This window comes from Sturnira hondurensis, unplaced genomic scaffold, assembly GCF_014824575.4.
Source record: "Sturnira hondurensis isolate 20B ecotype Veracruz unplaced genomic scaffold, ASM1482457v3 Scaffold0019978, whole genome shotgun sequence".
Classification (NCBI taxonomy): Eukaryota; Metazoa; Chordata; class Mammalia; order Chiroptera; family Phyllostomidae; genus Sturnira; species Sturnira hondurensis.
Window position 1 is genome coordinate 662,914 of NW_028092609.1, and position 16,684 is coordinate 679,597.

Genomic DNA, 16,684 nt, shown 5'->3' on the forward strand with positions numbered 1-16,684 from the left:
CTCCTTTTCTCTCCCCACCCTCTCTCTCCCTGCCCCTCCCCCCGCACACCACTTCCCCCCCACCCCGTCTCTCCTGAAGCAACCTGGAGGGAGAAAGGCAGGTGCTGAGGACGGGATGCCCCCAGTGACCATCCCGCCACCACCCAGCCCTGGACTTCCGACCTTGGACTTCTACAGGGAGAGGCGAATGCCCACCGTGTTTCAAACGCCCACCGTGTTTAAGCTGTTGCCCCCCCCCGCCCCCGTTACACACAGCTGAAACAAACCCGGATAACAGGCACCCTAGTGCCGAAGGACTAGCCTCCCTAGCCCTCCTGCGCCGCACCCCGCCTCTGCCCCCGCACCCCGCCTCTGCCCGGAGACTGAGGAGAGTGGCTGGCTGAGGACTGACTTGACCCCAAAGCACAGACAAATCGCAGGAACTGGAAAGCACAGTGGGCCCCGAGGGCAGGGGGTAGTCCTGGGTCCCCGGCTGCGCTCCAGGGCGGGCGGGGGCAGGCCCCTCCCCAGGTGTCCAGCAGGGCCCTTGGGAACGCAGCCCCTTCCCACCACCAGCAGCAGTGGTTATTATTACTGAAGAAAAGGTTCTATTATTGAAGAAAACGGTGAGCTTGGGGCCTAGGGGTTGGGGGAGGGGGTTGAGGTTATTCTAAAAGTGGGGGTTTAAGTCACACTTGGGGGTCTTCCCTCTGAAGAAAGGGAGCAAAGGTCCTACAAGGTAGAAGCTTCCAGACCGAGCAAGGGCCCCTGGAGGCACTCCCTGTAGCCATGTGCGCCTCTGTGATGTGCAGTCTCGTGGGGCATGAAAGGCCCTGAGTTCGGCTCTGGAGAGGACAGCTGCTGAGTTAGCCCTGCCTCATGGAGGGTGGCTAGGGTCACTGGGCTCCCGTGAGGCAGGGCCACGTCCATGGGCCCCTGAGTAGCCACAGCTGGGACCTCGCTTCAGCACCTCAGTGTCTGTGCTGTTCTTTGGGCCCTGTGAGGCAGATGCAGGCCCTGGGTCCCCCGTGGCGCCAGGGGACGGCCTGACGTAAGGCCAGGGCCGCTGCAGAGTGGGCACAGAGGGGCATCCCAACAGGGGTCCAGAGGCCCTCAGGAAGGAGAACCCAGGCCTGCAGATGAGGGGAAGCACACTCTGCCCTTGATAAGCTGGGGGTCCCGAGGAGGTGGGGTCTGGGACAGCTCCTCACATGCCGGCCTTCTGTGGGGACCAGGATCCCCTTCCATGGTCTCCTGGCCACTGGCATTGGGCACCTGCTTCCTGTTCAGAGGCAAGAGCCACATGGGATCTGGGCTCACCTTCCGGAAGTCGGCCACTCCAACGAGCCCCGTGCTGCCCGCGTCGTAGGCTTTGAAGGTTCGACGCATTGGCCGCCAGCAGTGCAAAATTTTGGGCTGAATGCGCAGCAATGCTGAGTAAAAGGAAGAAGTCTCAGCACCAGCTTCTTTCTGAAAAAACAAACCAACCAACCACCAAGGTGGGGGGTGGTGAGAAGGAGCTTTTGAATGCGAAGGATGCAGTGACCCAGCCACAGCTGGGAGCTCCCCTCCTGCCTCATTCCCAGCTCGTGCGCTCTCGGCCCCGCCTGCGCCCCACTGGCCGGCCTGCTGGAGTGGAGCAGAGCCCGCCATCCCTGCTGCTCATTGCAAGTCTGTGGGGGGGCTGTTGAAAACCACTGCTCACTCCTGCCTCCTGGCCCTCGACCTGGGAGGGAGGTGGCCTCTTCATCCCCACCGCATGGAAGTGGGAGCTCTGAGAGGCAACGAGGTGGGATCAGTCCTGATCGGGGCTCTGCCGAAGAGCCCCTCACTCACACGCCCCCCCCTCCCGAATTCCTCTCCAGGCACGGGACGGAGGGCCAGGCAGATACCCTACCAACTTCCAAGTAGTTCAAGGAAAAGAGATTTCTGTTTGGGACTCCTAGTAGGTTATTGTAATAAAGAGGTTCCCCCCAAAACAAAGCCCCACGAGTTTGCATTATATCCAGTAATTAGACAGCACACGGCCCTGTGATTATTTCATTTAGGGGCCATTAGATTGGAAACAAGACGGCTTCGCATGTGCAGCCGCAGTGCCCGTCTGAGTGCCACGGAGGAGCGTTGTGGGCAACGACGCGTGACAGGCTCTGGGAAGCGGAAGTGGTTTTAGCATGGCGCCACATAAGACAGATTAGTTCGAGTAAGACTGCTTCCCATTTCACACCATTTAGCTCTTGTGATGGGCACTCGGCAGATTCGAGGTCAGTGGGTCCGCGTGTGCGGGACAAGGCGCGCCGCTGTGGGGAGTCGGCTGGTTGTTAATGCAGGGCGGGAGCAGGGGAACCAGACGCTGCTGAGCGGCACCAGCCAGGGAGCTACAGCCTCACCCCTGCCCCCCACCCCCGCCCTGCAATGGGGGTTAACGCCCTTCCTCCCCCACACAGGGAGGAAGGACCGGCTTCGCATGCCCCGATCCACCCGCCCAGACTGGAGGTGGGGGGAACAGCACATGGGGAGTACAAGTCACAACGGCACGAGGGCAGCTGCTTCTGTCAGGCATGCCCAATCGGGGCCAAGATGGTGACCACAGAGGCCTGCCAATCCGGCCTGGGGAAAGAAGGCAGTGGGTGGGAGGTGCGCCCATCCGGAGCCTGCGAAAGCTTGGGAAGTTGGTTATTTTGGAAAAGTTCCTGACCTGTCCCACGCCCGGGATAGCTGAGTCCAGCTTAACAGGGTAGCTCACTCTCTCACTCGGGAACAGGCGCCAGCTGGTTCCTTCGCACATTCACACGTCCGCACATTCTCTTCGCGGGGACCACTTGGGCCCAGAGGCTGTGTGGACTCCAAGTGAAGGCTCCGGGCGGGAGCCCAGCTACCACAGCACTACAGCTAGGAACAGCGCCGAGCTCCCTGCACGGGGACTGAGACTGCCTAGTGCTCAGCCTGTGGGCTCCAGAGGACTCGTCTTGAAAATGAAACAGGAACTCTGGACACTGGCCTTTGCCTTGGACTATTTCCTTGGTTGGATAGATGGAGACGGGACACAGGGCAGCCTTCTATTTCCACCCGAATAAATCCTGCCACGCCTTCGTCTCCCATGCGTGGGCCTACTTCCTCACTTCCCCCGGCAACAAGAGGAGCCGGGCCCACTTGCTCTCCTGCTTGCAGCCTGGCCCGAGGGAGGGCTCTCCACCCCAGCTGGTGCCACCGCCCCGAGCAGAGACCCTCCGCCTCCCCAGTGGTCGCTGCCAGAGAACGCAGCTCCCGCTGCCTCCCGTGGGGCGTCTCTGCTACTGGAGCCTGCAGAGAAAGCCCCCTGGGACCAAAGAAATGGCCCTTTAGCCCCCCTGCAGGGCAACAGCTGGCCTGAGCCTCTCCCCTGTGCACTTGGGATGGGGCTGGGACAGGACAGACCTGGGCAGGGGCTCTCTCCTCAGAAAGGGTCAGGGGGAGGGGATGCGGCACTGCCTGTCACTCACGCCCAGGTAGCCAGGGCGATGGATGACGGGACTATTCTGAACCACAGAGTGTGGCTGCAGCTGGGGCTGGGTGACAAGACAGGAGTACACAGGAGGGGGGCTGGCTCCCAGCAGGGCCGTCTGGGAGCGCCCCTCACTCCCACCCCGGCCAGTGCCCCTCCCCTGGGGACCTGCCTTTCTGTGCCCCCATGAGGGCGAGCAGTGGGCAGGAAGCAGGGCAGCCTCTGCCTGGGGGCAGGCTCCAAGCAGGGCACTGGGTCGCTCGTCTTACCCGGCCCCCTTGAAGGCTCCTAGAAGCCAGCAGACCCTACCATTTACAGCAGGGGAAACCGAGGCCCAGAGAGGCAGAGGAAGGCTGAAGCTGGCAGATTCTGGCCCCACGAGGGAGGGACCTTGCGAGGGCGTCTTGTGAGGACGCCCTTTCCTGTGCCCACGGGAGACGAAGCGGAGGAAGAACCGTCCTATGCTTTTCTGCCGTCACCCGGCCTGACCCTCGGATGCGGGCTCCTGCTGTCCAGACTGGAAGCCACGCTGGACACTGGCCTGGGGACTTGGTTTTGCACACAACGAGAAGTGTCGTCGAGCGGCAGCTTTCTGTGCGGGATAAACTGGCGCGGGCTGGCCCTCCTCACTCTGCTGCTGCTGGTGCGGGGCAGGCGGGGACTGGGCGGGGACTGGGCGGGGACTGGGCGGGGACGGAGGGGAGGCGGTCACACCGACCCACACCTCTGTCCCTGTCCGGATCCCCAGGTGGGATCAGCTGCCCAACCCACGACGCCAGCTGTACTCGTCACTTAACTCCATGTACCTTAATTCAATGTGACAGAGATGGACTATGAGCATGAAAAGCCTTTTTTTCCTCCATGTTTTAGATAAAACTCAAAAAGGTGAGTCAGGGAAAATAGTGGTTGAAGGTGGGAATCAAAATGACAAATGATTGAGGAAAAAAGCTAAAAAGCCAAAGAAAACAGTGTCCTCCAGTTGTTACTTAAGCATCTTTAGGTTCTAACCCCTCTTCCAAGAAACAAAGAGAAAATTGTGCGGGTACAGTTTATGGAGAAAGGGGGAAGCGCCCTTCTCCCACCACACGGGGGCGGGGGGCAGGTCTGGCTGGTGCCAGGTGGCTGCTGAGTGAATGAGTACACAACCTGTTCAAGTGTAAAGTGTTGCAGCTGGCCGTGACCCCGCCCCCCCAGCTTTGCCCTTCCAGTTGACTGGCTGGTCCCCACTCCCAGTGCCTGGGTGCCTCCTATAAGCAGCTGGCTTGTTGCTGTTTGCCATACAGGTGTTCCTGGGGGCTCTGGGGGAGCTGTGACAACTGGGTGTCTGCCACCACATGAGACTGAGAACCTGGGACTCAGGCGGTTGGTCCCCAGTCTTTGCGCCTTCGCCATAAAGTAGATTTTGAGCTGTTGCAGTGTCCCCAAAGCCTGAAGGAGAGGCCTCACCTTTACCTTACAGCTCGCCCGGGCCAGACGTGAGCTCCCTGATGGGTGGGTGGCTGGCTCAGGGCCCAGCGGCCAGACCCCAGCGGTTACGGGCGTGCCTGCACACTGCCTGGAGCCGGGCAGGCCTCTGACTAATGGAGGGAGGGAGCAGCAAAGGATCGTTTCACAAGGGCATGGACACAGGCCATGCATGTTTGCACACACAACACATGCATGCATGCTTGCATCACACAATGTGACACACGCTCACACGGCATATGTACACACGTATACCATACACGGGCAACATACAGACACATGTGTGCAAAGGAAATGTGAGTGGCGGTCTGAGGGGAGGTGGCAGGGAGTCTGGGGACATCAGACAGGCGCGGCCCTCCCTGGCCAGTGGCCCCGCTCGGTGTCTCGGCACCCACGAGTCCCCCTCTTGAACGGAGCAGGCTCAGAGAAATCGGGCCCCTTTCAGCCCCAGCCCCCATGTGCCCGAGGAAGAACCTCCGTACCATTTTGTGGGCGTTCTGGATCTTCATCCTCCGCATCAGCGAGGTCTCCTTGGTTTTCAGCAGCAGGACGCAGCTCTGGAGGAAGTCGCAGTACGCGAAGTTCCCGTCACCCTTCAGGTCGTACTTCCTGATGAGCTGCTGGCATTCCTCTTTGCTGACGTCCAGGCGGAATTTCTCCACGAGCGCTGAGGACAGAAACGTGGGTTCAGTGGGTGGCAGTCTGCCCAGCAGCCGTCACAAGGTCACTCGCTCACAGTGCATGGAGGTGCCTTCTCTGAGGCCTTCACTGAGCAGGCTCAGGGTCAGTGTGCACATGATGAGCTGGGTGCAGTAGTAGGGAGGGGGCCCGCCTCCTGCTGCCCCCACCGTCCTGGCATTTGCCTGCTGTTCCGGTTTTGTGTGGTCCCCACTGGTGTGGCCACAGCAGAATGGATGGTGTGCTGTGAGCTGTGAGGGAGGGGTGGGCGGGGCAAGAGCAGAGTCGGGAAGGGGCGTTCCCAGGGAGGGCTGGAGGGGCGGGGCGCCCCAGGTGTGTGCCTGAATTCAGACTGGGCCCTCCCACATCTTGAGTTTCCGTGCCAGTGAGGACCTGAAAGGTATAAGCCTGACACAGGTTAACTTCTCCTGAGAGACAAGTGGCCTGCAAGGCCAAGGTTTTTGGTTAGAGCCGCACCAATGCCACCTTAGCGGCCTCCCCGGCTGTCCGGAGGCGGGTGGTCGGAACACCAAGGCCCAGCCCCACTCCGCACCTGCTCTCACCCTCGATTCTTGGACCAGGCACGAAGCCCCAGCTGCTTCTGGAGTGAGGCTCATAATTAAAAGCGACTTAGGTAGCATCAGATTTCAGCTTAAGGTGAATACACTGAGCTTTCCATTTCTGTTCCATCATAAAAGCACCCAAGTGTCAAGGAGCAGAATGCTGTTACCAATCATGGACACTAACGAGGGAAACCAAGCCAGGTGGGCCGGATAGGAACGAGGCCGTCAAGCTGGGCGAGCGCAGGCTGAGACGAGGCCGTGGGTGAGCAACAGGGGTTCCCGTGCCCCGCAGAGAGGTCACGCTGCTGCTCGGGGGGCCCGAGGGGCGGGGGACACGGGGTGGAGCGAAGGGACGGTCAGCTGGAGCTGTCCAGCACGACCTTTGACGCCCTGGCTTGTGCAGGCCGTCAGCAACGTGTAGAACACAGAGTGACTTGGAAAATCAGTAATTTTTTACAGCACTACTCAAGCCAGACAAGTCTACTGCTCAGTGGGCTGATGGCCGAGCCGAGTTCACGGTCAGAAAGAGAAAAGAGCAATGACAATAAGGACGACCACCCAGGTCGGGGGCCGTTCTGCTCAAGTCAACAGAAACAACAAAAGACAAGGGGCTCTGACTTGCACAAACTCCAGCAAGCCACGTCACATCAGAGCGACGTAACAACATTTGCTTATCACTGATTTTGTGTTTTTATATTTAATTTTTGTGTTTTGGAGTACCATTCACCACAGAAGTTCACACCTTGCTTCGTTCGGGCATTTTTAAGCCACGGTTATCACAAAAATAACACGAACAACAGAGGTTCTCAAGCAGACTGTTTTCCTAAACAAGGGGTCTAGACGTGGGTGGAGGAGGGGCCAAGGCCGCCAGGAGCAGAGCAGGACGGGGCATGGTTCACCCTCCGGGGCCCGGAGCGTTGCACAGAGGCTGGGCAGCGGGTAGGGGACGTGCAGACGGAGCCGGTGTGATCGTTAGAGTTTACTGAACGACCACAGCCAACGGAGGGGAGTGTGTGGGCGGCGGGACTGCGCGTCCCCAGCCATCCCCCTCTCCACCTGTCCCCACTCCCCCCTGCCGGTCTGCGAACATTCCCACGCTGCCCAGAGGCCACAACCAAGTTTGTGCCCACTGACGCCGAGAGGCAGGCAGGTGTGGACCACGTGGCGGTGGGGGGTGCTGGTGGCTCAGCGGCTTGTCCCTCGATCCCGGTGTGTGTCAAGGTGCCCAGCCTGCCATTGCCACCAGATGCTCCCTGTTGTATTCCAGGGGCCCGGGCTCGCCCGGGAGGTGAGGCCGTGTCCTGGGGGCCGGGAGCAGCACGCACCCGGAAACTCGGCCGCGGCGATGGCCCCGCGCCTGTGCACGTCGCGCTCCTTGCACTCCTTCAGGAGCTCCCGCCAGCAGCCCCGGACCTTCCTCCGCAGCTCGCGCTCGATGGGCTCGCAGTTCTGCAGCAGCGGGGCGCCCGGCGCCGCGCTGGGCGGCATCTGCGCACAGGGAGAGACACCTTTAACTGGAGGTTACAGTGGAAGGAAGAGTGACAACTCTCGGTGTCACGCAGGCCCAGGGGTCCTCGATTCCACAGGCAGCACCGCCCGGAAGTAGCAGGGAAAGCAAAATGTGAGGGTGCTGTTGCCGCTGAACTTTTATTTCCGCTGGGGGGCTGGCTCTGTGCCAAGTCGTCCTGACTAAGGTAGTTCTGGACATAAACGTGCAGCCAAGATTCAGACCTAGAGAGACGCTGCGTCAATATGTCACCGGTGTGTGTGTGAAATGGCAGGGACACGTTCTTCACCAGGGGAAGAGCCTCGTTAAAGAGAGGGGCTCACTGCGACGGGCCTGGGGAGGCCGGGGTGGCCCGGGGTGAGGCTGCCTGCGCTGCATTTTCGTCAGAAACAGGGAACGAACTGAGTCCAGGCCAGACGCCCCCCAAACACCCCCTCAACACTCGGCTGTCTAATACGGGGCAGACTTGGCTGAATTCCTGGGCGCTCTGCCAAACCCTAGTCACCTGGACCCCNCTGCAGCAGCGGGGCGCCCGGCGCCGCGCTGGGCGGCGTCTGCGCACAGGGAGAGACACCTTTAACTGGAGGTTACAGTGGAAGGAAGAGTGACAACTCTCGGTGTCACGCAGGCCCAGGGGTCCGCGATTCCACAGGCAGCACCGCCCGGAAGTAGCAGGGAAAGCAAAATGTGAGGGTGCTGTTGCCGCTGAACTTTTACTTCCGCTGGGGGGCTGGCTCTGTGCCGAGTCGTCCTGACTAAGGTAGTTCTGGATATAAACGTGCAGCCAAGATTCAGACCTAGAGAGACGCTGCGTCAATATGTCACCGGTGTGTGTGTGAAGTGGCAGGGACACGTTCTTCACCAGGGGAAGAGCCTCGTTAAAGAGAGGGGCTCACTGCGACGGGCCTGGGGAGGCCGGGGTGGCCCGGGGTGAGGCTGCCTGCGCTGCATTTTCGTCAGAAACAGGGAACGAACTGAGTCCAGGCCAGACGCCCCCCAAACACCCCCTCAACACTCGGCTGTCTAATACGGGGCAGACTTGGCTGAATTCCTGGGCGCTCTGCCAAACCCTAGTCACCTGGACCCCCCAGCCCCGCCCCATCCCAGTCCACGACAGAAACGTAGCCCTCTTCCTGGGCTCTCTTCCCTTCCCCTCGACCCTGTCTGCTCTGTCTCGAAGGCACACCAGTGTCTGACCACTGGCCACCGGCCGCCCCGGCGGTCCCTCCCACCCAGTGCCGGCCATCAGTGCCTCTTGGAGGTCGCTGCTGCAGCTGCCTCCGAGCCCCTGCCTCTGTCTGCCCGCCCCCACCACCCCGCAGCACAGGGCTCTCCCCCAGGGTCTCTGCAGAGCCACGCAGACCGAAGTTTCAGTCACCCGGGGCACAGACCCCTGGCCGACTCCATGGGTTGCCCTTGGAGGGAGAGCCCCAGGCCTGTGTGAATCTCCTGTGGCCGCTCTGACAGGTCTGTGTCCTTGGTGGTTTAGAACAACACCCTCCATTTTCTCACAGTTCAGGAGGTCGGAGGCCTGAACGGAGTCTCACTGAGAGCGAACGTCAAGCAGGGCCGAGCCACTCTGGGGACTGTCGGGGAGACTCCGTCCCCGCCCAGCCCAGCTGCTCGGGGCCTTTTGCCCAGCTGCCAAGCCTGCAATGTCTCAGGCTGCGTCCCTTGGACAGGCCCCCTCCTCTGTGAGCCTCACTTGTGGGCCGCTGTGACCACCTTGGGCCCACCGGCTGGGCCGGGCTGGGCCGGTCCTAAATCAGCTGGTCAGCAACTTCCATTCCACCTGCCATGGTGACTTCCACCACCAAGCGAGGTGACCTCACACTTCTGACGGCCCGGCTGCCCTCCTCACCGTCTGTAACTTGCCCTACACTCGCCATGCTGCCTGCCCGTCGCCCCCACGAGGCTGTGCCCAGCAGAGAGCAGGGAGACCGAGACTCTACGAGGGTGGGGCCCTCGCTCACTCTCAGCCCTGGGGTGGGGGTGGGGGGCCGGGAAGGGGGGGGACCCGGGACCTCCTGGGTGTGCCGCAAGTGCATGCCCATCGAATGGACAAACGGCCGCTCTCCTTCGGCGGGCTCACCAGGCATGAAGCACCTTACACACATGGTTGGGATGCTCCCCCTGCCCTCCGAGGAAGCACTCTGCCATCTTTGATGACGAAGGAGGAGACTCAGTGAGGCTACCGCCTCCCCCTCCCAGGCCTGTGGCTCAGTGGGGGGGGGGGCTAAGCAGTTAGACAGGCTGGGGTTAGAAACTGGGTCTCTCTGTGTCCAACTGGGGGACTCTGAGCACATGAGGGAGCTTCTTACAGCCTCGGCGTCCTCACCCGTGGGTGGGAGTGACCAGCCTTCTGGGGACACTCAGCAGGCAGCCCCACCCACAGGGGCACCTACTGGGACATTTGCTTTCCAGCCAATAATGCCGGCAGCCCCTGCCTCACCTTACACTCCTTCTCCTGCCTCCAGTCCTCCTTACTCTTCCCTTCTACCTGCCACACCTCTTTTCTACCCCCCCACCCCCTTTTCCTCACACCTCCCTCCCCCTTCAGGCAGGTGAACACTGAGGGCCTACCAGGGGACTCCTCTCCTGTGGCCCCCAACCAAGGCTCACCTTATGCCATCTTCTCGGTCACCCCCACCCCGTGGGAACACAAGAGACCCTGCCCGAGGGGATTGTGGGCCTGGTGCAAGGTGCCAGATGACACCCGGGCTCGAGGACTCACACAGAGGTGGCTCCGTGCTTTGGTCCCTGTTCTCAGGTCTTGGGTGGGTGGTGATCCCGCAGACCCGCCTCCTCCTGACACTTCGGGGACCTCACTCCCCCTCTGGGCCTTGGCTGAGTCGTCAGTGCTGGGCGGGGTTGCCGCTTTCTCCGAACTGAACCTGCTCAGGAAGTCCGGGTACTTCAGCCGCCCCTTGGCGTCCACTGGCATCTCACCCCAGAGCTGGTCGAACTGGTGAAGAAGCAGAGGGGGTCCCCAGGGTCAGTGCAGGGCCCCGTGGGCCTGGCCCCAGCAAGGGCGGGGAGCAGGACGCGTATTGGAAGGGCAGTGCGCACGGTCCAGAGCCCGCAGCAATAAAACAAATTAAAAAAGAAAACTCCGTTCAGCCTCCTTGGGTGCAAGCCCCGGGAAGCCCCGGGAAGCCTTGGGAGCCCTGAGGAAGCGAAGTTCTTCACGGCTTCTGCAGGACAGTTCCTAATCGAATCGGACCCTTCGCGAGCAGTTTAAGGCCATTACATCTTGTGATTAGTCACAGTACCTGAGCAGCAGTCCATATGAACATTTTAGGGGACAATGCAAATCAAACCCCCGTCCACCCTGGTCCGGGGACAGCCTGGAGGGACTCTCCCCTCCTCCTGCAGGCACCCTGGGCTCCGCCCACTCCCCCAACCCCCCCACCCCACCCGCACCAGGTGACAGCCCTCAGCCTCCTGCCTGCATGATTGGTTTCCCCCTAAGCACAAACAGCGCCTTCTCGAGAGAGGAGAAGGGAGGCATCTGGAAAGCTGGAGACAGGTCTGTGGCTTCGCATCGGCACAGATGTGGGACAGTGACCCCGGGTGCCCTGAACCAGCCACTTCTGATGACTCAGAGCTTTCTGGGAGGCAGGAAGAATGGTCATTTGCTTGCAATTGGCTTCTCGTTGCCCCTAAGGCGCAGTGGGGCCCTGGTCCCCAGCACATGCTGGGGGAGCAGCAGCCCCCTCACCCCAGCAAAGGGAGGGACTGTCCCTGCCCTCCCTACACACTTGGCTTTGGCCAGAAACCCAAGCTGCTCTGGGTTCCGCTGGGGGTCCTCTAAAGCAAATGGAAAGGGACCAGGTCCAGGTCTATTTGAAGTTCTGGAAATGACGTTGGGGGCGGGGCAGCACATGCCAGGCCTTGAGAGGGGGACAGGGTTAGCTTAGGACGACATCCCAACCCTGAGCCACCCAGTCCAGAAGGTCGTGGGCTCAGGGACCCAGGAGAGGAGAAGTGGAGGGGTGGCAGGGCCCCGGCTTTCTGCTTTCCAGACTCCTCCCCAAATATAGCACCAGTTCTGCTAATCGCCGCCCGACTGAAGCCATCAGACTGGTGCTCTCAGTGCTGCCACCCGCCTTGGAGACGCATCTGTGTATTTTTGGAAAGCAGACTTTAAAAATAAGTGCTTGATGTTGTTGGGGGGGTGGGGCTTGATGTGCTGGGGATGGGAAGCTTTCTTAGAGGACAATTAACATCAAAATTTTCTGTCCTGAACGCCAGACAGGAAAGAACGTCATTAATTTATATCCATAATTGGACTGAAATTTTACTCACTTAGAGTAAATGGAAAACCTTTATTAGTAAGACCTTTACTAGTTGGCCCCACAGAATAATAATACATGTGACTGTATTAATTTTACAGGCTTCCATCTATTTGTAGCAACGCAGAAGCGTTCGAGGCTCTAAGGAACCCAATCACTCGGGAACAGCATTTTATTTAGCCGAGTGATCATAATGCCCGAGAAAGGTGACGCTTAAGGGAAGGGACGTCTGCTGCTCAACCGACTGGTGTGTTTAAGGGTCTCATTCTCTCTGGGGGGTGAGCCCACTGGCCCAGGTAGGGGCCCCGCCCCATGGACACTCACATCCAATGAGCCCTGAGCTTGGAGGAAAGTGACCTTTCCCCCGCGGCCTGCAGGGAGCTCCCGGCTGGGCCTGAGCAGAGCCTGGAGGAGGGAGGGCTCGGGGCTGCTCTCCAAGCACTCGGGATTTCATTTTGCCATCTGTGTTACCCTCTGCAGACGGCCCACGGATGGGTCTGAGAACCGGCGGGGGCCGCGGCAGGGCGTTTTCTGGGGTGAAGGGAGATTCTCTCTGGTGACTAGATCGCCAGTGCCAGACTCACAGGGGCGGGGTGGGGCAGGGGGACCCTGCACCAGACCCCGTCTACTCATGTGGACAGCAGAGCATGGCTGTCGGTCCTGCCAGCCCCTACAACCTCGGCTCTCCGATGGGCTCAGGAAAGGTTGTGGTTTTGTGGCTGTTCGGCTGTCTCTTATGGTTAGGGGGGGAGTGGCTCTTTCTCACCCGGGGACGGTGGAGACAGCTGGGGCGGGCATGTCACCAGCATGTCACCAGGGACAGTAGCTCCGGAGCACCGGAAGGTCCAGCAGCAGGACCAGGGGGTGGGAGCTAGGGAGGGGTGGGGCCACGTGCAGCCCCCCACCCCCCGCTTGGGGGGGCAGGCCTGGCCTCTGCGGATCACAGATGTCCAGGGCTGCTCCAGGGAAGGGGGAGAAGGATAGAGGCAGCTGGAGCCAAATTTGATTTGACTTTAAAAATAAAACTGGTATTTTTTGCACCCTGATTGAAATGATTCGATTCATACCTTTCACACAAACAGGAGGCCCCTGGGAGTCTTCAGGAAAATTGGAAACAAAACAACCTCCAAGGTAGTTTTAAAAGGACACCCTCCAAGTATTTTTAAAATTGCGGACTGTCTTAAACTCCTTCCCCACGGGGAAGGCTGGCTGACGCTCCCACGGCTGTGCTTAGGGTGCGGCCCAGCCTCGCTCTTACTTGTTCGTCCGTCAGGATTTGGACGTGGCGAGTACAGATGGCCCTGAACTCATCCCTGGACACGGTGCTCGCTTTCAAGGTGTCGAAGTTCTCAAAGTCCTGGGCAATGGCGTGGTAATGGGCAATCACTGCTTTGTGGAGCCGGGCCAGGGTCTCTGGGCTCACCGTTTCCTTGGGAGACCTGGGCAGCGGGCCTCTGGGCATCTTCTCAGCCCACTCAGAGGCAGTCTGGGCAAAGAGAATGGAAAATGGGTCTATTGAGTAAATGACAGATCACCACTGGGCCTGTCACCCATAGCAGATCCCGGCTTGGGGAGGACGGCGAGCCGCAGACAAACGCAGTCCTGCCACAGTCTGAGCAGCGTGGGAACGTGGGCTGGAGGGCAGCTGCCACAAAGCAGGAGCGGAAGGCGTCCCGCCCGGCAGGGCCAGGGCCAGCCAGGCCCAGGGGACAAGCCTTCCACTCCCATCCATCCACTCATTCGGCCCATCCTCTGGTTCGTTTAACACACACACAGTAAGTTGCAACTGTTCTGCGTGGTAAGGGACTCAACAGGGACACACCTGCGGACCGCGCTCATTTCTGGACACCAGGGAGCAACTCCCGGCAGTTAGAGCAAGAGGCGGGGGGGGGGGGGGGTGGCTGCCACCATGTGGTGCTGCCGCCCCACCCTTGGCTGAGCGTTCCCTAAGCCTGAAACTTTTCCCACCCTGTAGGGATTTAATCTGGCCAGTGCAGGGCCAGACTTTGCCTCTCCTGGGCTCTGGACACCTGGGTGTGAGGAGGCGCCTTTGGGGCCTGTGACGCTGTCCATGGTGCTGGGGAGCCAGGAAGAGGGACGCATCTGCCCAGGGGCACTGGGGAGACCAGGCCCCATGATGGAAAGGGCTCAGGAGACTGAAGCTCTGAGTCCTCAGCCTCCTGCAAGGAGACAAAGGCTGGGGCCTTGGGCAGGGCTGGGGCACAGCCCTGGCATCCACACGCGTACCACCTGGACCTGTGGTTGCTGCACCAGCAGATGGGCCCCTCGAGGGAGGGTGGTGCTGGGCAGGGGGCTGGGCTGGGAGGGGAGGCTGGGCTCCGTGAGGACCCAGGGGTGGCAGTGCGTGACAGCTGACCCCGCCCCTGGGTGTGTTCCGAGATGGGTTGGGCTCCCCCACAGGGCCGGCCATGGCACCAGCCCTCACGGCGCGCCCTCACAGCACCGTGCCGAGACCCTGACCGCATCGCCACCTCTAACCCCCCAGCTAGCACTGAAACTCAGCCGGGAGGCACTTCCCGAGGCTCCACTGCAAGCTGAGCATCACGTCAGCCCCTCCCGGACAGAGCACTACACAGCTTTAGGAGAGCGGAGTGAACACCGCGGGGCCATCCTCACAAATGTGCTGACACTCGCTTCCACGCACACCACAGCCCACCACATCCTGCACCACCCAAGGGTCACGGAAGCCTTGAAACGTGTCCACTCGAGCCATCTGCAGGGTGAAGAAATGCCTTTGTTTTTGACTCGAGGAACTAAAAGTGAGGTCACCGACGCACCTGACGCAGTTTCAGACAGCTGACAATGCCCCCCACAGTTGCACACCCGGGCACATCCCTCAGCACCCCGAGGATGTGGCCATTCGGACCACAGGGGGCTGCTTCTGGACGCAGAGTCCTGCCCCAGGTCCCTCCTTACACTGGCTGGGCGGACAGGACTGGGCAGAACACGGGTGGACGAGTGCAGCACAGGAGGGGGTCCCTGAGTCTGAGGCTCCCCGGAGGCATGAGCCCACACAATGCCCTCCCCCCACCCCCCGCCCGTCAGGACGCTCCCCTCTCTGGCCAGGGGCAGCCCCAGCGCACGCAGGCAGGAGATGAGGCGGGGGAGTGCTCCTGGAAAGTGCTAAAACAGGAACCGGAAACCCCATTATTCTAACTACAGATCTGGGAGAGCTGAGGAGCACGGGCGAGTGTCGGGGGTGCTAGAAACTCCAGAGGAAGCGGACCAGCTTCCCAGCAAGATAAGGGTCTCTGAATGTCACTTAAGAACGACGGAGGCCTGAACAGACAGGCAACAGAAGAAACCGAGGAAGCTGTTAAAAGATCGACCACCGAGCGCTGAAAAGCCCTCAAGCCCAGGCGACCTGAAGGGCCAGCCGTGTCTCTGAAGAAGAAACAAAAGGGCCATTTTTACACTAGTCAATGCCCCCCAGAACACGGGGAGGGAGGTCCAGCGTTCCGATTCACTGTCGGTTACCCTTGTACCTGCCGGGGAAACACGGTAAAGAAAACACTCGAAGGGAACAATATAAACCAATCAAATGTACAGACATTAAAACATTTTTAAACATTAGAAATATTTAGCACCATATTCAAAAACGGCACACCAAATCTAACCAGGGTTTATTCCAAGGGTAAGACTGCTCAAGAATGAGCAAATCCTTCAGCTCCTTACATGAGCAAAGGGCACAGGTCAACAGACGGCAAAGAGGCATTTGTCAAAATCCAGCGGCCACTCCTGGTAAAAATGGGGTGGACCAGGGCAGAAAGGGCGGCGACGGCAAGGGAACGGGGACGGGCATCCCCGGTGTGGCACTCACACGCCGGCGCGAGTGTGCGGCGCTGTCTGCAGACGTGTGACGCGCGCGGTGTCTGAGAGCATTGGCGGCAGCACCCGGAGCAAGAGAGGGGCGCCCGCTGCCCGTCCTGCTGCGCACGGGCCCAGAGGCTCCGGCGTGTGAGCGAGACTCGCCGATGAAATACACGGTTTTAACAGAAACCGGCGTCGAAGGAAAACCGGAGTTAGTCTTACTTGTGGGTCTGGGTCCACCACCAGGAAATCTCAGGACACTCGGGGAAATGGCTGGATTCAAGCGAAAGCCACACTGGAAGGCAATGCCTTTTTTACAGTCACTAGGTGGAAATCGTCTCGTGAAAAACTCCACGTTCTCACTGACGACGAGGCTGCCGAGGACCCTGGGGTCAGTTTCACACGAAAGGCGAGGAAATGTGCGTGTTCTCCTGGCGGTCAAGGCAACACGGGAGCAACCAGAGAGACAGGCTCTGTTCCTGGGTGTGACGGCCCCGTTTCGAGGGGTTGGCCTTTCTCAAATGGTTGGTAAGACCCTAACAAACTGCGTCCATCTGGCAGCCTCGGCTGGGGTCACCTGTGACATTCCTTTCTGTCACCCACGTCCCAACCAGCCACACATCCCCAAGGCTCTGCATTTGGCATGGATCCAGAAGGTGACAGGTCTGTCCTCACCTGCTAGGCCAGGCTGCCCACGTGTCTGGAATGGATTCCTATAACGGTCTCTCCACTTCCACCCTTAGTCCTTTCCTCTGAGGGCCATCGGTTTGGAGTTCACACGTGTGTGCGCACACAGGTGCCAACGCTGACCTTCGGTGCAGCGGTAAGTGAGGGCACGGGCTGGGGGATAATTAGGGCTCCTAGCTGGGGTCTTGCTTCCATGAGG

General features: G+C 60.2%; 1 protein-coding gene across 1 annotated transcript in view; it reads right to left on the bottom strand.

Annotated features, from left to right (window-relative positions):
* Positions 1 to 16,684, bottom strand: part of EFCAB6 (EF-hand calcium binding domain 6) — a 152,251-nt gene that overhangs the window by 872 nt on the left and 134,695 nt on the right. The window contains exons 27-31 of the mRNA XM_037028488.1: positions 13,226 to 13,453; positions 10,407 to 10,637; positions 7,491 to 7,653; positions 5,407 to 5,591; positions 1,300 to 1,449 (exon numbers count right to left, since the gene is read on the bottom strand). Coding sequence (XP_036884383.1) covers positions 1,300 to 1,449; positions 5,407 to 5,591; positions 7,491 to 7,653; positions 10,407 to 10,637; positions 13,226 to 13,453 — 957 coding nt within the window. The remainder of the gene's footprint in view (positions 1 to 1,299; positions 1,450 to 5,406; positions 5,592 to 7,490; positions 7,654 to 10,406; positions 10,638 to 13,225; positions 13,454 to 16,684) is intronic.